Source organism: Pristis pectinata, chromosome 26 (assembly GCF_009764475.1).
Source record: "Pristis pectinata isolate sPriPec2 chromosome 26, sPriPec2.1.pri, whole genome shotgun sequence".
Classification (NCBI taxonomy): Eukaryota; Metazoa; Chordata; class Chondrichthyes; order Rhinopristiformes; family Pristidae; genus Pristis; species Pristis pectinata.
In genome coordinates this window covers 21,918,476-21,944,534 of record NC_067430.1, presented here as the reverse complement: position 1 = coordinate 21,944,534, position 26,059 = coordinate 21,918,476, and the positions used below count along the sequence as shown (strand labels likewise).

The window sequence follows — 26,059 nt, the reverse complement described above, 5'->3', positions numbered from 1 at the left end:
CTCACAAGAGTCCATGTTGGAATGACAGTACATTCAAATTAGGCTTTAGAATGTAGATTTTCAATTCAGCCTTAATTAGCTTTCATTGAAGGGAGAAGCAGGTGACTATAGAATCCTGGGGATAGATTTTCATCTTTATTGCATTCCTGGCTGTTCACTCAACATAGCATTTTTGTTTAAGAAATTATGTTTTCTAAGAAATTATAAACAAAGTTAGATACAAGCCAAGTTTAATTAACATTGGGCTCAAAATCATTAAATATTTTGAGAGATGCAATTGGGAGTTATTTTGACTCCCATTACATTGGATTACAAAGCTTAAAGTAACATTCTACTACTCCCTAAATCCTAGCAAAATTCCAAACTTCAGCTAACAGCCCAGATAATAAATTTATAACATAGCAACATAGGCAAATATAAAGTGTAAATTTTATTAAAACACAAATCCTACAAATATTTACATATAACCACAAGATTAGATAATTCCACAGTATCTATTATTGAGAAATCTCATCTTTATACAGCAAATAAAAGATAGTTTGTGCACTAGACATATCAATTTGTTTCGTGTGGCTAATGTTTCTATACAACACAAGGGCTTCAAGTTAAAGGATATCAGCAAACTAGCTCACAAGGACATGATGTTTGTGCAGAAAATATTCAAACTTAACTGCACGTGATAATTAAATATGAACAGCATTATAAAATAACAAACCCAAGAAAATATCTTGGTTAAATCATGCAAGTAGGAATTCTGACTATCCTTACACAAACAAAGCAACAGAATGAAGCCAGTTCTTGGCATTTCAATTTCAACTAAAAACTTTGAACATTAGTTTTGTTTTTAAAGTGTCAGGGATCATTACTGCTGGAAAATGGAATAGAACATTTTTTGGGCACTACACTGTTGGTCTCCACCAGTCAGTTAAAATGCAGCAAAATTTAGTCTGTATTTGGGACAATGGAACAAAATGTCCCTGTGCTGTTTCCATGATAGCTTAACACCAATTCATACACTCCAGCAGCATAGAATGGAACATAAAAACTTAAGTTGCTCGGTTCCTTTACAAGTTTTATGAACTAATAATTTAAGACAGCAAAGTTGCACAATGAAGCTTTATGATAGCCAGAGTCAAAAAATAATTTTTTTTAAAAAATGTCATGGCACATGGCAAAAAGTCTAGCTGCACCTCCTTAGATAGAGTAACGCATCATCTTTCACAGAAAGGGACTACAAAGGATCAGTAATTTTCATTTGATAGTTGCTTAGAACACCAATCAAGGAAGTTTGCATCTTTGAGAAACTACATACAAGTCTTCTGTTTAAAAAAAATCATATTTGCATGGTTTCTTTCACATGTATGAGATGGTCCAAGATCAATGAAGACTTAGAGGGTGTTAGTTGACTTTTAAAAGAAATCCCCAAAAAAGCAATTCTCAACTAAGATCAAATTCAGCAATTATATAATTTGGGATTGTTCTCTCCCCCTCCCCCAAACAACTTAATATTTTCCTTGGTTAATAACCAGACATCCTTCCAAGAATAACTGAGCAATTAAGCATCAACTTTAGGGGAATGTTGATCATTTAACAAGGGATCCAGTATCAAAAAGAGAAAAATATTTCAGTCAAGAAATGAGATTTGCTGAAGTCAGAATATGTGCAATTAATTTTTAAAAATAGCTTGGTACCAAATATCTCCAGAAAATGGCAAAAGCATATTTTTCACATTTTAATTTCCATTTCATAAGGAGTTGGTACTGTTGAAGGGTCTACGATGCTGTCAGCACATAGAAGTGGAAAGTTCACACTAGTTCTGCTAAGGAGCACATTGTTAACTTTCATCTCCAGTTTCCAAATAACACATACACATTTGATCCTTACTCATCAGCATTAAAGAGTCTCCACTGGGATGCCAGTGCAATGATAAAACCTGGAAACTTCCTGCAGAAAAAAAATTCAGATTTTAGAAGATAAAGAGAAAAGACAAGTTCTCTACAAAGCAGTACTAGTTAAGAAAGCGCAAAGTACACATTCACAAGGTCTTCAGACTTTTCAATGCTTCTATCTTTACCTTCTGCTGGTACTTGCACAGACAGACATCCTGCAGGAGACCACAGGTACACCTTGTTGCTGCCAGTACAGATGGCCAAGCGGGCTCTACATGGATCCCACTGGAAGGATCTCACAGCAGATACTTGCTCCAAAACCACAAATTGCTTCAGCTTCTGAGCATCCCATATCCACACAGTGTTTGGCATGTTATCTTGTAAGGGAGAAAAAAAAATAAATGAATTCTACTGTTATTTGTTATGATTAATAGAAAAGGGAAGGCAATGCTATAGACAAGGATTATCAAGATTCCAGCAATTCTTTAGAATTTAAGCTACAAAGAAAGCTGTAAACAAGAGTACACATTGTAGTCAAAAATTCTCAATGTCCTATTATCAATAATGCTGAAGGACTATTAAATGCAGTTGTATATGATAGAAGAGGGAGGGATTCTATGGCAGGTACGTGAATTTGCCCTTCAAAGTAATTATTTCCCCTTTAAAAAATATACATTATAGCCTAACTGGGCAAATGAATTAGAAAGCTTTAGTTGAGTACCCAAACCAAAAGCTACATTGATAAGCTATTGCACTGCAGATGTTAAGGAATACAAAATGTTAAAAACTCCTGAATTTAACAGATATCCTTCAGCCAAGAGATCATCAAATGCAAATAAATACAATGCAACAGCTGTTATTTTATACAAAACAAATGAAAGCATTGGTTCCTGTGTAGAAAAGACATTTTACATCACATTGTATGAGTGTTTGTTGATCACAAGAAATGAGAATGCTCAAAGATTAAAACTACCGGGAGTTCAACAGCAGGGAACAAGTTAGTCCAAACAAAAAATGTACATCAAATTAATTACCTTGGCCTTATTTCAAACAGACAAAAGTGCAGACGACTTAGAAAAAAAAATCTATAGAGGCAGTTTCATGCACAGTAGTGAATGAGCACTGAAATGACAAGAGATATGGTAGAAAACTCCAAGGATAATTTCATCTCAGCCTTCTCTTGCTAGAAGAGGTACCTGCCTCCGTCTACATACTGCTAATTACAAACTCAGCAGAATGGAAAGGGGGTAAATTTTACACTCTATTGCACACTCCCTGCAAGATAGGCATTACTTCCAAACACCATTTAGAAAAACAAAACATACACACCAATTCAAACTGCCACCCTGAATTGCAAATCAAGTCTTAAAATCTACTAAAATGAGCTACTATGAGCACCCACCATATTGCTCCTACTAACATACCGTTTCTGGTTGCCAAGAAACGGTTGTCTGGACTGAAAGCAATCATCCCAACACCTAATTTAGGATTTGCTCGATCTGGATCAGGCTTCACTATAGGGACTTGAACTGGAGGCTGGCAAATCTCATCTGAAAAGAAAGAATCAGTAAGAAAGATAAATGTAGTGTTTTAACTAAAGGCAACAGTGAGCCCCGCAAATTGCCAAAGGAAAAGCTAAGTTTTGTTTTGGGATCTTTAAAAGTACTACAATGACAAAACTTCTATGGTCTGAGATGTAAAAAAAATTATGGTGTACTGCCAAAACATTTGGCCTGCAGCAATTTATGGCTCAGCTCACTAAATAAATCTCAGTCTTGGATATTCTGCTTCCTATGAGGTCAAAGAATTTGTGTTATCTCGTGCTATTCTGGAGAGTAAATACTATAAGGTATGCTGGTGTTCAGACTGTGGAGATTAGAAAAAGAATCAAACTGCATGCAAGTTAGAATCAGAGGAAGGGGGGGGGGGGGGGGCCAAGGGCTTCAGCATCAGTAATAGAGGGAAGGTGGAGGCAAAAGCTCAGTGGGAGGCTTAGGTCTCCAAGGGAAAAAAATTAGGCCTCTGAGGATGCATGATTTCACTGCACCTGGGCAATAGGCTCTGTGTACTAATATGTCATGCACTCAAAAATAAGAGTCATGAAGACATACAGCATGGAAACAGGCCCTTCAGCCCACTAACTCTGCACTCAAACCTGAAAATGGTTTCCAGTATGAAAGTTTGAACAAGCTTGCTTTGGTCCTTCAAGTCTGGTTGTTTGCTAAATGTACAAATTAACTGTAGAACAATAATTTATTAAGACATGACAATATGATCCTCTAAAGAAAAAAAAACTGGGTATAGTGTACTAACAGACATACTTCCACTTAGGTCACACATTCACAAAGGCCTTCTTATTTAGTTGTAATAGAAGATGGGAAGGAGATTAACTATTACAACAAGCTTCAGGCAAATGAGCTTATTTGTTTGATGTGCAAATTTGCATAGCAAAACAGGAAGAGCACAAAAAAATTCACCAAGCTTCTGCTTTTCCAAGAAAAGATTAGTGTGTGAATGTGGATGGGAAATTGTGTGGAGCAACATGGTATTGGTTTATTATTGTCACTTGTACCGAGGTACAGTGAAAAACTTGTCTTGCATACCAATTGTACAGGTCAATTCATTACACAGTGCAGTTACATTGAGTTGGTACAGAGTGCGTTGATGTAGTACAGGTAAAAACAATAACAGTACGGAGTAAAGTGTCACAGCTACAGAGAAAGCGCAGTGCAATAAGGTGCAAGGTCACAACATCTGGTGGTCTGTGGTTATCGTCTAATTCAGCTGCATTCTAGGAGCACATATCCCCCTTCACATACAGATTTGGTTTTGCCTCACAGCAGTGCTTAGAAAAGGAAAACCAAATTTAGTTTAAACTGGAGTCTGTTGCAATAGGAGCATGTGTGGAAGGGGAATAAACTTAACACGTTTTACTCAAGTTTCTTTCCTTGTGTCAGAAAATCATAGGGAAAGGGTGGTGGAAGGGAAAAAAATCGTACCTATATTTACAAGTAAAAAGTGTAAACTAATTTAAAACTCTTTACAGCTAAAGGCAAATGAAGTGGGAAGAGACAAAAAAGACTGCTGATGAATCTGGAGCAAAAAAAAGCTACTGGAAGAACTCAGTAGGTCAAGCAGCAAAGGCAAAGGCACCCGGCAAACGAAGTGGGAAGCTGAGCCTGAGCAATCAGAACCTTGCTGACACAATTTCTTAATTGTGCTGAGTTAGCTGATCTCAGCATATCAACAGGAATGGTCCAATAGTGCATAGCATCCTGAGTTAGTTGGTGTGGAATAGAAGTGTAAAGTAGGCTTCTCGTTGTTGATGACTATCTGCCATAAATGGAAGAACAAATTCTGGGCATGAACAGATCAGGTTCAATGTACGTAACTGCAATGTCTCTTTTGCTCAATCAACAATCTAGGCTCCCACGGAAAAAGTCCTACTGGTTTCCTTTTGTAGACTGTAGGCAGTGAGAGAAAATAGCAATTAACATTTCATGGGTAACGTACCAATGGTGAGAGTAAGAAAGTAACCAAAGTCCTTCCTTGCATTACTTACATTTACTTTCTGAGCTGAACAAGGAACTAGCTCCAGTTGCAAGTGGAGGTAAAGACAAAACACCAGTGCTATTGTCTGGGCAACTTTCAACCTCCTTATATATAACCTGCAAGCAGAGAGAGTTAGAAACACAGTGAACATTTATGCTGGCTTTCCCTGCCTGCAACTGAAGATAACTAAGGGAGTACAACATACACACAGGCTACCAAGCAATTGGGGAAACCATGGAGACTGCCATGTCCATTTACATACAAAGATGTGGTACTCCAGAACTTAGTTAATTACAGCCTAAGATTCCAAATGATCTGCTTTTCTACCGAGTTGATTCTTGCTTAATTTAGTGATTTAAAATTTTGCAGTTTCACCTAGAGTGGGAGACATTCAAAACAGCATCTCCCATACTTCTGTGGAACAGGTAGTCTCTATGTTTTCCAATATTGTTCCATACACTATATGCATAAAATCACAGCTTTTCTTTCAATGTGGTTGAATCAGAATTCCTGCTACTGATCAAAATAAATCAAATTTTCTCATTATTCTGAACATCAAACAAGCAGATTTACAACACAGAGTAAATCTCAATTGTAGAAGGAAGCAAATGTTCCCCTGTACATGTTCATAGAACATAAACAGTACAGCACAGTACAGGCCCTTCAGCCCACGATATTGTGCCAACCAATACAAACCTACTCCATGATCAATCTAACCCTTCCCTCCTATACAGCCCATAACTCTCCATTTTCCTTACATCCATGTGCCTAAGAGTCTCTTAAATGTGCCTATTGTATGAGCCTCTACCACCACCCCCAACAGTGCGTTCTACGCACCCACTGTAGGGGAAAAACCTACTTCTGACATCTCCCCTAAACTTTCCTCCACTCACCTTAAACTGATCCTCTGGTATTGGCCATTGCCACCCTGGGAAAAAGGTGCTAGCTGTCCACTCTATTTATGCCTCTCAAACTTATACACCTCTATCAAGTCACCTCTCATCCTCCTGCACTTCAAAGAAAAGCCCTAGCTCGCTCAACCTTTCCTCATAAGACATGTTCTCTAATCCAGGCAGCATCCTGGTAAATCTCCTCTGCACCCTCTTTAAAGTTTCCACATCCTTCCGATAATGAGACGACCAGAACTGAACACAATACTCTAGGGCTGGTCTAACCAGGGTTTAATAGAGCTACAAAATTAGCTCACAGTTCTTGAACTCAATCCCCTGATTAATGAAGGCCAGCACACCATACACCTTCTTAACCACCCTATCAACTTGCACAGCAACTTCGAGGGATCTATGTACTTGGACCCCAAGATCCCTCTGTTCCTCCACACTGCTAAGAATCCTGCCATTAACCTTGTATTTGATGGCAGAATTCGATCTTCCAAAGTGTATCATTTCACATTTATCCAGATTGAACTCCATCTGCCACATCTCTGCGTCCTGTCTCTATCCCATTGTACCCCATGACAACCTTCTACACTATCCACACCACCACCAACCTTAGTGTCATCTGCAAACTTGCTAATCCACTTCCTCATCCAAGTCATTTATAAAAATTACAAAGAGCAGGGGTCCCAGAACAGATTCCTGTGGATCACTATTCACTGATCTCCAGGCAGAACAAGCTCCATCTACCACCACCCTCTGCTTTCTGTGGGCAAGATAATTCTGAATCCAATCAGCCAAGTTTCCATAGATCTCATGCCTCATGACTTCCTGGATGAACCTACCATGGGGAACATTATCAGACACCTTACTAAAAATCCATGTACACCACATCCACTGTTCTACCTTCAATACATTTTGTCACCTCCTCAAAAAAAAACTCAATTAAGCTCGTGAGGCAAGACCTGCCCCTCACAAAGCCATGCTGACTATCCCTAATAAGATTATGCTTCAAGTGCTCGCAAATCCTGTCTCTTAAGAATCCTCTCCAATAATTTGCCCACCACTGACATAGACTCACTGGTCTATAATTCCCAGGATTATACCCATTACCTTTCTTGAACACGATCTGCCATCCTCCAATTCTCTAGTACCACTCCTGTAGCCAGGGAGGATGCAAAGATCATTGTCAACACCCCAATCTCTTCCCATAGTAACCTGGGGTATATCCCATCTGGCCCCAGGGACTTATCTATCCTAATGTTTTTTGGAAGCTCCAACACTGTCTCTTTCTTAACCATAAGATGCTCCAGCACATTAGCCTGTCCTACACTGACATCACATTCATCAAAATCCTTCTCACTGGTGAACACTGAAGTATTCATTAAGAATCTCCCCTACCTCCAGGCATGTTTCCCCCTTTATCCCTACCCTAACTCTAGTCATCCTCCTGTTCTTCACGTACATGTAGAACGCCTTGGGGTTTTCCTTAATCCTACCTCGCTAAGGCCTTCTCACATTCCCTTCCAGCTCTCCCAAGTCCCTTCTTAAGCTCCTTCCTGGCTACCTTACAACTCTCGAGAGCCCTGTCTGATTTTTGCTTCCTAAACTTTAAGTATGCTTCCTTCTTCCTCTTGACTAAATGTTCCACCTCGTCAACCATGGTTACTTCACCCTACTTTCCTTTCCCTGTCTGTCTGAGGGATAAACCTATCCAGAATACCATGCAAGTGGTCCCTAAACAAATGTTTGACTGTCACCATTCAGACTGCTAATCGTGCACATTTGTTCAGTGGACTATACTGCAATATAGTCCAGTAGCAGAAAATTACAACTCTAGCTCACAAATATTTCAGTAACAATTTGGCTATGCTATTTGTTACAGAACTTAAAAGCAACTTAACTGGCATCACAAATGTCATTGTTAGATTGATAGATGTTATATTAATAATTTGAATGTCAGCTATCTTAAAGTTCTTCATAAAAATTATTAAATTTCAGTGATTTATGTTGCCAAGTACAGTTATTCTACATTACCAACATTCATAGACAATAATGAGATAGATATCTTTTTTTTTTGCGGTGATTTTGGCTGTAGAATAAACTTTAACCAAATTAACCAAAGAACTCCCTACTCTTATTTTGAGAGCGTCATTGGCTATTTCAGATCTCTGAAACAGGCATATGGGATTTAGTTTAATGGCCCAACCACTTAACATCTATTATGCTGGAGTACTAGTACCACTAACATACTGGAGTATCAGTGAGGTATTTGTTCAAACCTTCAGGTACTATCAAATCAGCAGTTTTCTAACCCAAATATGTCCTTTAAGTTCAAGCAACCCAATCCCTACCCCTTAATTTAGAAAGAACCACTCTTACTTACACTTTTTGAATCTTTGATGGTTGGAAGGTGTTCCAATTCCACAATCTTTCTCCAAGTCACATGGTTTAAAATTCTTACCTAATAAATGGTTAGATCATTCTGATTAAAATTTCTTCCAATAACAAAATTCAGCCAGGATTTTTCACAATAATTAGTGTCAAAAGTTCTCAAAAAAAGAGGGGCCCTTGCATCTTAGAAAAAGTTGGTTTCAAAATAAAGATCATTTCTGGAGGTTTATTTACCTCAGTATTGCAAGTCAAAGCAGCATCCTTTGCCTGTAGGTCATTACACTTTGCTTCAGACAACTTAGGCGTCAAAAGACTTGAGAAGTCTTTAGATAATGGCTTAGAAGGAAACAGTAAATTTTAATTAAGAAAGAAACCCAGTGTGGCGACTCACCATCTAGTCGGGCGAACCGGCTCGGCAGTCGGGTCGCACAGCGTCGGAGCGACGAGGCCCAAGATGGCGGCGGGCCTCGTCTTTCTGAGCGACGGGGAGAACCCGCGCACGGGAAAGTCCTGATGACGTAGGACTTACGTCATTGCCGGTTGTTTTGGGCGGGAACATTCTCCCTTAAAGGGCCCGCGCAAGGTGGGAAAAAAAACCAGTTCTGTTTGGCAATCCTCCGAGTAGAGTCTTGTTTTATTCCGCGGTAGCAACCGCTACACCAGGAAGATTTTAAGAACATGATATCCAGCATCACCACTCAGAACTGCAGTTACTTTCTGATGATGTCAAAATCTAAAAAATAAATTGCTGTCTGGACAGCAATAGGTACACATGGGCCCCATTTTTCATCAAACATGCTGAACCATTGCAAGTATTTTTGCACCATTTAGTGTACAAACATGATTTTTGAACATGGAGTTATTTCAGACTCTTGCAATGCTATAATTAAGGGTTAATGAGGGGAGGGAACTTTAACATTTGGGATCGATGAAACAGGAGAGAGAGACTGGTCTTTTTCATCCATTATCTAGACATCTGTAGTATGATGTTGTGGTGCAGTCCAAATACAGGAAAAGACTGATAATCAGATAACTAAAGATTTTACATTAAAAAATGAAGCTGATACAAACAGCATCTGAATTGCCTTCTCAAACTGTTTGGATATCTATTCATTTCATTAACATAAACATAGAAAGGAGTAAAACACTTTGCACAATGACTTAAACCAGAACTCATTTGTGGGCAGTAACATAGTGGAAGCTGTAAAAGCACAAGTTAAATTTCTGTGCATTGTTAATTGGCAATACAGTACATATCTGCAGTTTGATACCGCAGAGGAAGTGTTTTAAAAAAAAAACTGTTGTTTTGAAATCATGCTATTTTTATGGTGCAGTCTAGTTTGAGTTTGTGCAGGTCTCCCATATATGCTTCACGTAAATTGACTCAATATTTAGTGTATGTCTAGACTTGTCTCATTAACGTGGCAGTGTGTACCCCTGAAGTGGTGGAGTCATTGTCCAAGGTATTGGACAATGATTCCACTTCAGGCAAAAAAAGAATGTCCACTTGCATAAAGACTTATTACAACATAAATCCAACAAATTCACAGGTGCTGTTGAAATAGTGCACTTATTGACCCCAGAAAAGCCATCAGAAGGCCAAGTCTTTTTTGAACTCCATTGCCATCTGCTTCCTCTCAGATCCAAATGCCTTACTATTTGATCCAGGGACCTTGTTATTACAATGATGATATATAGATGCATGTCAGTGTTTCAGAACAGACTCTAGCCAGCAGTGTCAGTCATGAGAAGACCTCTTGCCAAAATTAAATTCATACATTTTTTGCATGTCAGCATTAGCACCATACTGAAACCTCTGAACTCAGATTCCAAGCAATTCTGGCAGATAGATAGCTTGAGTATTCAGATCAGCTTTCATTAATGCAGAAATTGTCTGTTGCTGCAATATCAAGCCTTTATTCTCACTACGACTAACATAGTGCTCACTTCACAACTGGGGTGAAAAAACCTGTGGCATTTCTCATAGGATGTCACACCATCAAGTTACTTACCATAACGTTAGATATCACAAGATGACATTTAAGACATGCTTCAGCAGACTTTTTCCCCACCACAAAATAATGCTTTGATAAGGAATTTCAAATGTGACGTAACACCTGCATTACACCTGATCACCTTTAAAAATGGTGACAACACAACAGCAACCCAAGGTGAGATGCTCTTATGAATTGGCTAAACAAAAGTCCAGTTATGATTCTCCCATCAGCTAATTTATATATTTAACAAGTACAGGATATTAGAACTGCCAAAGGAACATTCAATATTGAGAAAGTGACTTCCTACAAGTGGTCAGCCTTCTGTATTCATAGGGAATCAGACTAGATAACTCACTTAAATAGGATGATTGGAAGTCAGAAACAAATCAGACAGTCAGTGTCTCCTCTATACATAATCAAACTGCAATTTCATGGTACAGTAGATTCATGCTTCATAAAAATTCATGATTCCCATTTTGAAACACAGCCTTCCCCATCCTAGATTATATATATCCAAGGGAGGCCATCTGGCTGATTTTAGCTAATCCATTAGAAAGAAACAGGAGCAAAGGTGAGAGGCACTCAGTGAATCAGGCAGCAACCATGGAGAGCAACAGAATCAACGTGTGAGGTCAGAATGGAAAGATGGGGGAAAAAAAGTGTTTTGTTGCAGGAAGAGAACAAAATGTTGGTGATCGAGTCAGACCAAAGTTGGCAATGGCAACCATTAGACAAAGGAACAATCTGAAACCAAAACATTCAATAATATTTGTAGGAAGAGAAAATAAAGCATCTTACATTGAATTCAATAACTTAAGGCAAGAGTGCCAAGGGCTACCATGTGCCCAGACAGAAGATGAGGGGTTGCTTATTTGAGCTTGTGTTTGGCATTGATGCAACAGTGTAGGAAGCCAAATTCAGATCATAGTGGGATGGAAAATTAAAGAAACTGATCTCTCCTTTGGCCTCCAAGAAATATTCTGATGATGCCTAACACAAGCTTGAGGACCAGCATCTCATCTTTCATCTAGGTACGTTGCAATCCTTGGGATTCAATACAGGTCATCCCCAGGTTACAGCAGGTTTCTATTCCTTTGAACTGTTCAGTTTGCAAGTTGGAAATGCAGCTATGAACCAAGTTCCCACAAGGCAGAAGATGCCTGCAGCCCCGCAGCAGTCAACAAATCCATATGGTCTCCCAAATGCTCATTTTTTTTATGTACAGGCTGTACACAAGTCAGGCATTTGTAAGCATGAAAGATCTGTACTGAATTCAGGTACATAGACAAGAGATTCTACAGACATTGAGATCTGGAGCAACATACACAAAATGCTGCAAGAACTCAGCAGGTCAGACAGCATATATGGAGGGAAATAAACAGTCAACATTTCGGGTAGAGACCCTTCATCAGGACTGGAAAGGAAGAGGGCAGAAGCCAGAATAAAAAGGTAGGGGAGGGGGAAGAGCACAAGCTGGCAGGTGATAGATGAGAGGGAAGGTAGGTGGGTCAGGGAGGGGGGAATGAAAGGGAATGAGCTGAGAAGCTGTGAGGTCATAGGTTGAAGAGGCAAAGGGCTGAATAAGAAGGAATCCAATGAGGACTTTAGACCATGGAATAAAGAGGAGGTGGGGAACCAGAGGGAGGAGGGGCAGGTCATGAGGGTACGGGAGGGGAAAGAGAAGGTTGGGGAGGGGAATAAGGGGAAAACATAGGGGAGTGGTTATTGGAAGTTAGAGAAATTGATGTTGATGCCATCAGGTTAGAGACTACCAAGTCAGAATATGAAGTGTTGCTCCTCCAATCTGTCTGGCCTCAACGTGGCAGTAGAGGCGGCCATGGATAGATATGTCAGTATGGGAGTGAGAAGTGGAATTGAAATGGCTGCCCACCGGGAGATCCTGACTGTTGCGGCACAGGGCAAAGGTGCTCGACAAAGCAGTCACCCAATCTTTGTCAGGTCTCACCGATGCAAATTTTGATTATGATTCCCCACCATTATCCATCCAGGCCACAAGCTCTGCAATTTTCTCTCTAAACTTCTCCATCTCTAAGGCTTTGCTAAAAACACCTTTCTGTCAAAGTTTTCAGTAACATGCTCCCAAATAACTTATTTGGTTCTGCATCAATTATTGTCTCATCACTTTCCTGTGAAGTCCCATGGGGCGGGTGCTGTACATTAAATAGTGCATAATTGCAAAGGGCAGTTATGTGAAGAAGTTCTCTCTGAAATTGTTAACATTCATTCCTTTTCACCAATTTCTGACAAGACTTGCTAGTTAGCTATTAACTTCATGGATCCATTTCATATGTCTTACCTTTTCATCATAGCTACCAATGGCCAGAAACTGGCTGCTTGGACTCCATGCAACAGATTTCACACCAAGAGACCACTCATATGCACTGTAGGTGGACAGCAAGCGCCCATCCAATGAGAATAAAAGGACTTTATACTGGAAGGAACAAAATAGCTTACTCAGTATTCAGGGTGGAAAGTGTGGTGGCGGCAAAGTGGAAAAAACAAAGCAATTTTATATCAAAATTCGCACACCGAGTATTTTAAATAAACAAAAGGAATTTCATTTAAGAGCTGAGAGCAGCAGAGAGGAAGTCAATTCTCAGAAACCTGTATTCTTTCTGCCAACTCCTACCCTTTGCCATTAAGGTTTAAAATAATCTTGCATCTCTCCACCATATTTCAGATCTTCAGTATATTCAAACTATTTTTCATCCAATGAATACTTTGAAAGCTACTATCATTGACATATCATTAGAAATGTGGGAAGACAGACAATTTCAAAAAGTTTCATCGATAAGCAAGCTACATTATTTGGAAGTGCACTTAAAAGTGACTTTAATTGAAGGGATAAATGTTGGCCAAAACATCAGAACTCCTTGTTCTTCAATAGTACCTGCTAACATCCACTTGGAAGCACTGACATATCTTGTGTTCAACGTCTCAGTACAGTGATGACATTATCCTAGATTATGGAATTAGGGTCTGGACCCATAACCTCCTTGTTCAGAAGCAATTATGTTATCACTGAATCGGGGCTGATATTTGAGGACAAATCCAAGCTCTCCCAAGTTGATGTTATTTTAACATTTCAAATTCTTTTCTATTAAAAGGCCAAGAACTCCATGTTAACCAGTTCTTGTTGATTGGTAGACTTTACTTCAAAAAATGTAGTTATTTTTAAGGACAGTAATCTTTCATTCCAACCCCGCACCCCCCCCACCCCCCCCCAGAGGAGCTACTCACCTCCAAACAGGAGTCCCAGACTGCCAGCACACAGCCATTGGGTGAAAATTCAATACCAGCGAGGTCCTGAGTCTCAGTTTCAAAGTGCTGAAATTACACATGAAAGCTTAATGATAAAAGTGAAGGCATTTACCACATTAACTTCAGGAAAGCCGACTTTAAACAGATATTTACTTCATATCATTTACAGGAATACCGGAAGGTAATACCAGAATGATGTTACATTCAATTCCCAGGATTGTACAATTTGTGAAATGAAGCTGCTGGGAGGTGCAGCATAGTATAGTGATACAGACAAATAAATTGCTACATTATGTAGCAGGTTGCATAATAGCTTAAATCCAATAATAGTTTAAATCCAACCCAGATTAACGCAGAAAAACTCTGGGCCAACCCAAGTTCAAGTGTGGTAAAGTAACAAAATTCAGATGGCTTGGAGAAATAAATTAGAAGTTTCCCACTGGCACAATACGAATTGATTTGGACGAACAGAAATAATAGTGTCACTCCCACTTAACCTGTCTGTCCACGATTCAAACTCCATGACACAAATATGGCTGAAAATGGGGCAAGAAAAACAAAAACATTCTATTTTCTAGCACTACAAATGCTTTACCTTAATAAACTTTTTAAAAAGACTTTACTTACAGCAAACCAAAAATAGACTTTGGTATGTATTTTTGCACTTTGAAAAATTAGAATTTTATAGGTGTATTGAAATTTAACTTTCTAAAATCGGGCACAATTTTACCTGATGGGTCCAGAACAGCACAGTGTAAAGATTAGTAATGTGTCTCACCACTCTGAATAAGGAACAATGTGTGTGTTTTTATAAATGAAGTTAATTACCCGCAGCAGCTGCAGCTCACTGCACACGAAGATACTGATGTAATCCTTGCAGTCCCGTCTCTCTGCCAGCGCCATGTAGCGGCCATCCTTGGTGAAATCCATCCCTGGAGGTCACAAAGAAGAATTTAATACACGGCATTTTATTAGATCGTCAAGACCTTAAGGTTTTATGCAATTACATGAGTAAAATTCCTAAAACACAATTAATCACCTACAGTTGATTATGGTTACACTAAAGCCCTGATGGAACTGAATGTTTAATCATAGCTTTTTGAAAAGAATTTTTAATATTATCTTAAGACAAGTATTTAGAAACTTAATGGCATTATGCAACTGCAAAATAGATTCCTTCCCATCCAAAAGAGTTCAACATAATACCATTTGGGGGCTATTTCACATTAGTCCTGAAAGTCAACCAGGCACACGTCTCTTTTACATCCCAGAAAGAGATTATCTTGACCATTCCAGAAGAACTTGAACTACTTTATCCTGGTTGAAAATTCCTGAGATTATCTGGTCTTCCCAGTACAGTGCCACACTGGGGACCTGCCAGGTAGGCAAATTACTTGTGTTCATGCTTGGGCCTCATCCCTACCTAGCTCTGTACCCTAGTTCTGGGATTCCAAAACCAATTATTGTACAAAAGCAGCAATCATGGATCAGTTTAGCTAACAAGCCACACAAGATTAGTTCAAACTTGTTTTTACATTCTTTTTTGGACCCACTGAAACTAACATGAGTTCTGGAGTTTCAAATTATAGCAATGCAAGAATATCTACAAGAGCTCTTCCTCATATTGTCATAAATTACAGCGGCTCAAAGAAAAGATAAGAGTCTTCTGAGACACATTTTATCAAAAACCAGTGGATGTTAATGCACATATGATCTATTCCATAAAGCAGTTAATAATAATGTTCATTCTTAACCAGCACATCAGTCTTTGTTGACAAGCTGATAGGTTCTTCAAGGTTATCCAAACCTAATCTAGAATACAAAGGCTTGATAGGGTAGTTGGAAAAGTGATGTAACATGATGTGACCACTAAGGTCCGTAAATAGTCACTAAGGAATCCAGAAGAAATTTTTGCCCGGAAGGCAAGAATGCTGAATGCTCTATGACATAGGATACTTGTGATAATCCAGAAACATTAAAAAAATAAGAACTTGAAGCAGAAAGGAAGGGAAGGATATGCTGATATAGTTAAACATTGTAGAATGGGAGTACAAATGGCAGCATGGTTGGGCCAAGTGGCTGGTTTTGCTGCTGCCTAACCTTTCAAAGCCAAAAGATAATTCAAAGTATTCGCAGTCACCTGGTGGTAAAAGATGGTATTTCACAACTATTCTCTAGTTGGTTAGGAGACAAAAATAAAGGTTGCCTCAAGGCAGCAACATCCAAAGATCCCCACAAGCCTGGAGTCCCACACCACCAGGTTCAAGAACAGCTACTTCCCTTTAACCATTCGGTTCTTGAACCAACCGGCAAAACCCTAATCATCACTGCAGTTTAGCAACACTGACCACTTATCACTTTGCCCTAAAATGGAGACTTTTTGTTCTAATTGTGTTTTGTTCTTGTTTAAATTGTACATCATGTTAACTTTTGTTTTTCTTGTGAATGCTACTTATATGAATCTATGTACCTGTGATGCTGCTGCAAGTTTTTCATTGCACTTGTACATAGATGTACTTATGCATAAAATAATCTCAACTTTGAAACTGATGGCAAAGATTCCAATGTATAATTAGATCCATTAACAAATTCAAGTAATCCAGATTTTGCTTACTTCTAAGCCATTTGATTCTCAACCATGCTGATTCTTTACTTCTCCCCTGTCCCTTCAATTCTACATTGCTACAGCCTCTAAGACAGGTGTGCAGTAGTCCAAACAGGCAGATATTCAATTGTTCCTCCTTAGGAAACTCACCTTCTTCAATAAGCAGTCTGTTTAAAATCAAAGTTTCATGGTGGAAAAAACTACAATCAATCTGAAGTACCCATTATACCTGAAGTAATGTGGCACACGAGGATTCTCTGGGAAGTTCTTTCATATTCCACCTTCTCTACCATTTATAATTCCATCACTTCCTTACTGACAGACAACAATGTAAAATTGCCAACCTTCACCCACTAAATGGGATTAGGAAATGTCCCACAAATAATAGCAAAACATATAGTAAATAAATCCTGGACTAAAGTACATACAGACTATAAAGAGTTTACATTTGTCCTTAATTCCACAAGATTAACACTTCTGTTGTCCTTTGAAAGGACATTGTTCCTCTACTTACCATGCTGACAAGCTTTGGGATACTTGATATAAGATACAGATTTGGTGCACAACGACCAGACAGTGATTCTCAGCTGTCAAGAAAGATAAACATTTATTTCATTGGTGCAGCAAGTGGAGAATGCAGGGGACCCAAATGTGACCCCGCAGAAGTTAATCTGTGCAGGCCTGCCGACTACATTTCCACAATGAATAATAAATCCCATCTCAAAGCTGAAATTACAAGATGTTATGCAAAGATGTGATTTGCAGCACCCTGCCCATTAATCTACTAACCTTAATGTGATATTTTTAACCTAAAGACAAATAACAGACAGATAGTTCTGAGCGGAAATGTAGGAGCACTATGTTAAATTAGCTCAACCTGTATAAAGGATGCTACAAGTTATTCCAAAACCTTGTGCTAGGGAATGGGGAAGGGGAAAAAGTTGAAGTCGTCAGAGTTAGATCAAATATTGTGGTCTTGTTGGCACTCACTCACTAAGAATGGCCAACCAGGCAATATGCTGAAGGGTGAACAGATCAAATGCAAACAGTTAATTCTCAGAAAAGGAAGCAGTAATAACAAATTTCTGTTGAACAATTTGGGATTCTGTAACCTGCTGAGTTACCAAAGGGTTCATAAAAATCTGCTAGCACATAATTAAAAGTCCTCCCACAATTTAACTTGCAGCACAGAATTTCTATTTACCCAAATGAATATACAGAAAACAATCCATAAACAACCACCCACATGGAATACTGATGCAATGACTTTGAGGAGATTTTCAGCTTACAACAATGCTAGCAACACAAAGGCATTAATTTAAAAAAAATATTGTCAGCTATAGGGCAGCTTACACACCACCAACTCCCCTCCAGCAGTGGCTACACATGAAGATAGTAATGAACCAAAACATACTCCAAAGTTGATTCTTAACATAGGTCAAGTGAACCAATCTCCACCAGTTGGCTTTGGGCATAGCAGTTTTGGAAGTAACACAAAAGGGACAGTCTCGAGTCCAACATATTTTGGGGGAAAAAAAATACTAGTGTAAAACAATGTGGGTGAAGCCAAAATCATGAACATCCCTGCTGCCTTGCTCAGTTTAAGATTATGGCGATTTACCTAAAGTCACTGACGACTGACTTCTGCCAATGGAACCCCTTCACCAGTAGTATCAGCAGCTTCATGAGAGATGAACAGAGTGTGCATGTGAGGTGCATGCATGCGCACATTAGGGGAAGAGAGGCAAAAGTGTTTTGCCGGTAACATACCACGGATAAAACTCAAAATTATACCCTTATTTACAAGTTTATTAAATTTCAAGACATCCTGATACTGTAAAATAAAAGGATTTTTTTTTAAAAAGAGGATTTTAAAAAACTGAACACAAGACATTTTAATTTCAGCTGCAGAGCTCTCAGCTGTTGTTTCAGAAGAGAAAGTGATCCTGAATTGTGCCATTATACAACCACTTTTAAAATAGAATACAAGTTGCTGACATTGTCCAAATATGGTAACTCAGTATAGCTAGACCTTGTACCATTTGAAGAATGCCAAACTTTGACCAGTACAATCAAGGAAGGATTATGCTTCAAACTTTAGTGAAATTCAGCCAAGATGAATGGTCATGCACTTAGAGAAAGAGCAATGAACAAAGGGAATACAACTCTTAAAATTACAAACTTCAAATTATAACTCACTTAAGTGAAGCTGGCCTTTTCTGGTGGCCATAAATTAGTAGTGCTATTACCATTTTCCACAGTATTTTTAGTCAGCCCCTTGAGCCTATTCCACCAATTTTGGCCTCCACACCATTCCCACTCTCCCAATACCCCTCAACTTTTTTGCTTAGAAGATTTCCCCAATCCCCACCTTGAATATATTCAATGACTCTACCTCCACCACTTTTTAGGGTAGAGAATTTAAAAGATTCACAACTAACTACTCACTTTGTGCTATACCACAGTTAAGTCCAAATGAACAAGCTATGGTGCGGTGTCATTTAAGATGGAAATCTGAAAATCACTAATATACAAGTGAAAAAAATTGGTAATTGGTTTGTTATTGTCACATGTACAGAGGTACAGTGAAAAGCTTTGTCTTGCATGCCATCCAGACAGATCATTTCAAACACAAGTACATCGAGGTAGTACAAAAGAAAACAACAATAGGATGCAGAATATAATGTTACAGTTAGAGAAAGTGCAGTACAGGTAAAAAAAAAGACGAACCTCAAAACAGGTGGAAAGTCAGGGGTTGGTGTTTTAATTGAAAAATATTGAAATATAAAGTAGCATAATATTTTGATTTTTGTCAAATGGACAGCACAATAACACTGCTGGTTGTGCAGCTGTCTCACAGCTCCAGTGATTGGGGTTAATTTCTGACCACTTGTATTGTGTGTGGAGTTTGAGTGTCTGAATTTCCCAACTGTTTCCACCCATATCCCAAAGATGTGCTGGCTGTTAGGTTAAATGGCTACTGTTACCCATAGTGTAGATGGTAGGCGGATGCATCGGGCTTTTTTTTTGGGGGGGGGGGGGGGGGGGGGGGGTTGAAAGAAAAGTGTTATGAGACATGTATGAGAGAGATTAGGTTATTAGGAAGTGGGGGAATGGAATTGCTCCGAGGGCTAGGATAGACTCAATAGGCTGAAATGCATATGGCAAAAGGGAATATGAGAAACTGTGCCAAGTTCCTTTCTACCAGTCCATTCCGAAGAAGCATCACTTCAAGTTTATGCAGAGTGCCAATGTCATTTCATACCTTACAATAAACTCAAACATAGACAATCAGATTACAATTACATTGTTGCCTATGGGAATTTCCCATGTATTAACTTACTGCTACATTTCCCATTTTAATCTGTGACAACTCTTTTTAAAAGTACTTCATTGGCTGCAAAGCACTTTTGGATGTCCTGAAAGGAACACAAAAAGCTCAATATAAATGAAAGATTCTTATCAAAATGAGACAGTCTGCCTTGTCCAAGATGTAGCTTGAACTTGCAAGTTTGTTTTATAATATGTCAATAACGTCAGAGGCTAATATACCTCGGGGCTGATTGGCACCAATGACTGCTGCTGAAGCATTCCAACAGGTGCAGTGCTGGTAACCACTGTACAAAATAACAATTATAAAAAAAAAGCTCAAATAACCTTCCATTAGTGAACCAGACTCTGCTCAGTCAGAAGGTCTCTTTTCATAGCCATGTCTGTCAGCGTGGGATTTTACTGGATTATGCAGTAAACATTCCACAACACAAAGCATTTGATATAAGAGTGGCTTTGAATGCATTTCCTATCTCATTTCAATTCCACTAGTTTTGATTTGGAGACAATGCAAGAACATGTGCATTGTTTTCTACAAATTAACTTTGTACCATTGCAATCCTCAAACTTATGCTCCAATTGAAAAATTTTAAATTGACTTCCTTGATGGCTCAATCGGTAAAGTCAGTATGTAACAACCACCACACACAGAGGGATTACAGAGTATTTCATGGCTGCAGGAGATGGCAGGTCTCATGATGTTAATCCAGCCTTCATGATGCAGGGCAAGTTTAATTGTATACAGCTCAGAATCTACAGGAAAAGGCCAATGTTGCATTTGATAAATTAGACAATCAGCCAGGATGGTAGCAGAGGGGCTTGACAGTACATGAAGGACAGGAGCAAGCTTCACTGCTCAAATCCCATTGTTCATGACTGGGCTCCTGCCAGGCAGTCATTGTGTTGTCCCAACAACAAAAGAAACAACGAACAGGGTAAACTCAGACTAAGTGCCTGGCACCACTGGAATCATCACTCACAGGGAGGATGCACCCCTGACAAGAATGAAGTCAGAGGGTTTTCCTCCCTGTGGGTGAACAGCAAGGTGCCACATAGTTACAAACAATGAAATATTTAATGCCATTATTGAACCCATCATTTTCCTCTACTGCTACTGTAGATTGGCCAAAATTTTGCAAATCATTTTTTCCCAGACTTGTTAATTCTTGGGAGATAAATCAGTTTATTCCAAGGTGATTTGCTCTTCAGTTTTTCACTCCTAAAGTTTCTATTACAGGTATATTTTCATTTCCACCACAAATTTACAGTCAGAAAACTCCAGCAATTCTTTTTTGTACAGAGTGGTAAGAACTATAATAAAAAGAAATAACCAGTTGATTTTATTTTTCCTGGAATAAAAGCAATGCATATCATCATTCAATACCTCTAACCAGCATCAGCTCACATCAGCTAATGGGTACACGGAGAGAGAAAAGTAAATTAAACATAATCTTCATGAACTTTGTTGATAAGTGAAAGGATTGTAGGACATTTTAGGATTAAGACAGTGATACTGCCTTTTGTTTAAACTCAACTCCACCTTCCTGATTTCTATCAAACTCTTGCCACCATTCAGAACGTGTCCAAACTCAACGACCTTCCAAAGATAACTACTTGTATTTAATAGCCTGTGTGGAAACAATTCTACTTAACCTATAGCAAACTGAAACATTTCTATAAAGTCAACTCCAGAAGTTCACTCCTTTCACCAAAATCTAAGTACAAATTATTTTAGTAGATTAAACAGCTGCTGAAACTACAGAGGCTCAGATATATGTTAAAGTCAGAGAGCACAGAAACAGGCTCTTTGGCCGACCACATCCATTCTGACCACATTAGAACCATTTCCTCTATGCCCTGCCTATTTAAGTGTTTAGGGCATTAAATTTCTGTGTACATTAACTCTGAACTAGAATACAAAAGGACCTTATAGGCTATGCAATGTGTGATCAGACTATGCAAGCCAGCAAATTTACTAGTTTTGAAAACAAGATAACATTTGTACAATCTTCCATAAGTTCAAAAATATTGTATTTTTGGTGTGAGGTTAAGTCATAGTAGCATTATGGTAAATGTGAAAGCTAACCCCTTTGCAGCATTTAAGTGAATTACCTCACAGATATTACTTGGATACCTGGAGCATTCATCTGCTTACTTTATTTGCTGCTATGGATCCTTCTGCATCTACCCAAGTGCACCAAATAACATCTTGAACATTTAAAAAAAAACTATACAGCAGAAACCCATTGATCTCAAATCTTCAAAAACAATTCTTGCTAGGTTTGCAATATCTCCCCATTTCAACTACATTTGGAAACTTTTGAAAGACTGGGGCCAGAAGATGGTAGAGAACGGAATAGTAATTTTTATAAGCCTTAAAGGAGACCTATTAAGCAGTCATGAAAAAAAAGTGCTATAATTATTAGGTTGAGCAAAATAAATAGCCACAAACCAGTCAGCTTTAACTGACTGACGCAAGGTCGTCAGAATGTCATATGTGATGCTTGTTTTAGGTTATGATGCAGGGGAATGGTCTATGGATTTTCAGACATGAATCACCATTTATAACTGCATCATTCAAACCAAGATCTCACATTACCACAATATGAATTTAGAAAAGTAATACAACCCAAGATCACAATTCTGTGATTCTCGTGACATCTCAAATAAAAAGACAAATCTCTGGAACATGGACACCGACCCCAAGAGGTATGCAAGTGTGACTAAACAAGATGAAGGAATGATAAGCAAACAGACAAACATAGAAAAATTGCAGGTGTTAACCATTCAGCCCTTTTAATGTGCTCCAGTATTCAATATGATCATGGTTGATCCTCTAACTTAATCTAATATGCCCCCTCTCTCTTCATATCCTTTGATGCTTTGTATGTTTTGAAATCTGTTTCATAAATATATTCAGTGACTTGGTCTCTATGGCTTTCTGGTCAAGACTTCCACAGATTCACCACCCTCTTAAGAATTTTCTCCTCAACTCATTGCTTAATGGCTAACCACATATCCCAAGACAGTGACCCCTGGTTCTAGTTCCCCATTAATGACAAACTTCTTCTGTATCCAGCTTGTCGAATTTTATCAGACCAAAACTACAGACAACACTTGGGTGAGGTCCAATCAAACCCCTAAATAATTTGACCAAGATATTCTTGCTTCTAAGGCAAAGAATCAAAACAAAAAGACAATGAATATATTCTAAGGCCAATGTGTTTCCACACAAAAATTGTGTGCTTGAAAAAAATTGAGGACAAGAATAGGGCCAGGGTAAGTGAGCAGTAATTGTATTCCAGTTCAGACTTCCTGTTTCCCAACTCTAGTCTAACCAAGGCATTCTTCTCTTCACCAATCCAGTCAGAATTAGACATTGACAAATAACACAGAAAATGACAGGTGAAGACAATGGTGTTTGAGAGTAGCAAGTACAGCACGATAGGACCAACAACTCTACTTCCCCATTCTATCCTACTATACACACCGGAGCCAAGAACTCCTGAGCATTTCCCATTGCCTAATTAACTAATTATATCTTCAGTTTGATCGTGCAGGGTTGCCTGAACTTTTGGGCAAGGAAACCATTTTCAGGTTAGAGTACAAGGAAACAGAACAAAATATTAGCTAGCATTTTCAGGCTATCACACAACAGCATGCAGGAGCCTCTGGTAATGCAATTGACATCTACCTCACAAATGAGGCCTGAAAGAATAATGAAGCACAGTATTAACCAGAGAGTTTAGATCTATGTAGTTAAAGGGCTCAACCCACAGTTAAAATGATACTAATTTGGAGGAGAATGAATGCCTCAGTGCTAATATCTCCAACATCTACCCCCATTATTTGCCCAATCATCAACTTGCTGAGCACCAACCCTCTCTCTCACCCTCTTAGAACATAAAACATTACAGTACAGGCCCTTCAGCCCAATGTTGTGCTGACATTTTATCCTGCTCTAACATCTATCTAACCCTTCTCACCCACATAACCCTCCATTTTTCTTTCACATGCCTATCTAAGAGTCTCTAAATGTTCCTAGTGTATCTGCCTCCACCACCTCTGCCAGCAGTGCACTCCATGCACCCACCACTCTTAAAAACACTTAGAGGCAAGTTACATTCCTCCCTCCTCCCCCCACCCCCCCCCCCATACCTTCCTCCAGTCACCTTAAAATTATTGCCCCAATTTGTTTGCCATTTTTGCCCTGGGAAAAAGTCTGACTGTCCACTTGATCTATGCCTCTTATCTTGTACATCTCTATCAAGTCACCTCTCATTCTCCTCCGCTCCAAAGAGAAAAGCCCTAGCTCACTCAAACTATCCTCCTAAGATACGCTCTCCAATCTAGGCAGCATCCTGGTAAATCTCCTCTGCAGCCTCTCTAAAGCTTCCACATCCTATCATGAAGAGACCAGAACTGAACACAATACTCCTAGGGTGGTCCAACCAGAGTTTTATAGAGCAGCAACATTACCTCGCGGTCTTAAACTCAATGCCCAGACTAATGAAGGCCAATGCACTATACACCTTCTTAACAACCCTATTTACCTGCACAGCAACCTTGAGGGATCTATGGACGTGGACCCCAAGATCCCTCTGTTCCTCCACACTGCTAAGAGCCCTGCCATTAACCTTGTATTCTGCCTTCAAATTCGATCTTCCAAAGTGCATCACTTCATGCTTTTCCAGGTTGAATTCCATCTGCCACTTCTCAGCCCAGCTCTGCATCCTATCAATGTTCTGTTGTAACCTACAGCAACCTTCTACACTATCCACAACACCGCCAACCTTCGTGTCATCTGCAAACTTACTAACCCATCCTTCCACATCCTCATCCAAGCTATTTATATATATATTAAAAAATCACAAAGAGCAGGGGTCCCAGAACAGATTGCTGCAGAACACCACTGGTCACCGACCTCCAGGCAGAATACTCTCCACCCACAACCAGCCTACAGGTGAGCCAATTCAGAGTCCACACAGCCAAGTTTCCCTGGATCCCATGCCTCCCAACTTTCTGATTGAGCCTTCCATGAGGAACTTATCAAACACCTTACACCACATCCACTGCTCTATCTTCAATGTGCTTTGTCATATCCTCAAAGAATTTAATCAGACTCGTGAGGCACAACCTGCCCCTCTCAAGGCCATGCTGACTGTCCCTAATCAGCTTATGCTTCTCCAAATGCTCATAAATCCTGTCCAAGAATCTTCTCCAGTTTTTTGCCCACCACTGAAGACTCACTGGCCTGTAATTCCCAGGGTTATCCCTGCTCCCTTTCTTGAACAAAGGAACAACATTTGCCACCCTCCAATCATCTGGCACCACTCCTGTGGCCAGTGAGGATACAAAGATCATTGCCAAAGACGCAGCAATCTCTACCCTTGCTTCTTGTAATAACCTTGGATATATCCCATCCAGCCCCAGTGACTTATCTATTCTAATATTTTTCCAAAAGTTCCAGCACATCCTCTTTCTTCACATTGACATGCTCTAGCATATCAGCCTGTTGTACACCATCCTCACAAACATCAAGGTCTCTTTCACTGGTGAATACTGAAACAAAGTATTCATTAAGGATCTCCCCTACCTGTTCCAACTCCAGGTAAGCGTTTCCTCTTATTCTTACCCTCACTCTAGTCATCCTTCTATTCTTCACATGTGTAGAACACCTCGGGGTTTTCCTTTAATCCTACTCGCCAAGGCCGCCTCATGCCCCCTTGTAGCTCTAAGTCCATTCTTAAGCTCCTTACCGGCTACCTTGTAACTCTCCAAAACCCTGTCTGATCCTTGCTTTCTAAACCTTAAGTAAACTTCTTTCTTCCTCTTGACAAGATATTCTACAGCTCATCAACCACTGTTCCTTCACTCTACCATCCTTACCCTGCCTCAATGGTACAAACCTACCCAGAACCCATGCAAGTACTCCAAAGTCCTCTCTCCAATTTGCCTCTTTATACAATCCTCTGTCCATCCTTTATCCCCCAACTCACTTCCTCTCCAACATCCACAGTGACAGATCGTGGAGAAATAGCCTATTCCCACTATGAACAAGGTATTGTGCTCCTCGCAACACAGAATGTTGGAGATCCTTCATTGGATTTTTATTGG

The 26,059-nt window shown here is 39.3% G+C and overlaps 1 protein-coding gene across 1 annotated transcript in view; it reads right to left on the bottom strand.

The window, feature by feature from the left end:
- Positions 1 to 234: 234 nt before the first annotated feature.
- The window catches only part of wrap73 (WD repeat containing, antisense to TP73), a 36,701-nt gene continuing 10,876 nt past the window's right edge, over positions 235 to 26,059 (bottom strand). The window contains exons 4-12 of the mRNA XM_052039275.1: positions 17,127 to 17,199; positions 14,836 to 14,939; positions 13,987 to 14,073; positions 13,043 to 13,177; positions 8,721 to 8,798; positions 5,452 to 5,557; positions 3,314 to 3,439; positions 2,075 to 2,266; positions 235 to 1,944 (exon numbers count right to left, since the gene is read on the bottom strand). Of these exons, the coding sequence (XP_051895235.1) occupies positions 1,835 to 1,944; positions 2,075 to 2,266; positions 3,314 to 3,439; positions 5,452 to 5,557; positions 8,721 to 8,798; positions 13,043 to 13,177; positions 13,987 to 14,073; positions 14,836 to 14,939; positions 17,127 to 17,199 (1,011 nt within the window). The 3' untranslated portion in view covers positions 235 to 1,834. The remainder of the gene's footprint in view (positions 1,945 to 2,074; positions 2,267 to 3,313; positions 3,440 to 5,451; positions 5,558 to 8,720; positions 8,799 to 13,042; positions 13,178 to 13,986; positions 14,074 to 14,835; positions 14,940 to 17,126; positions 17,200 to 26,059) is intronic.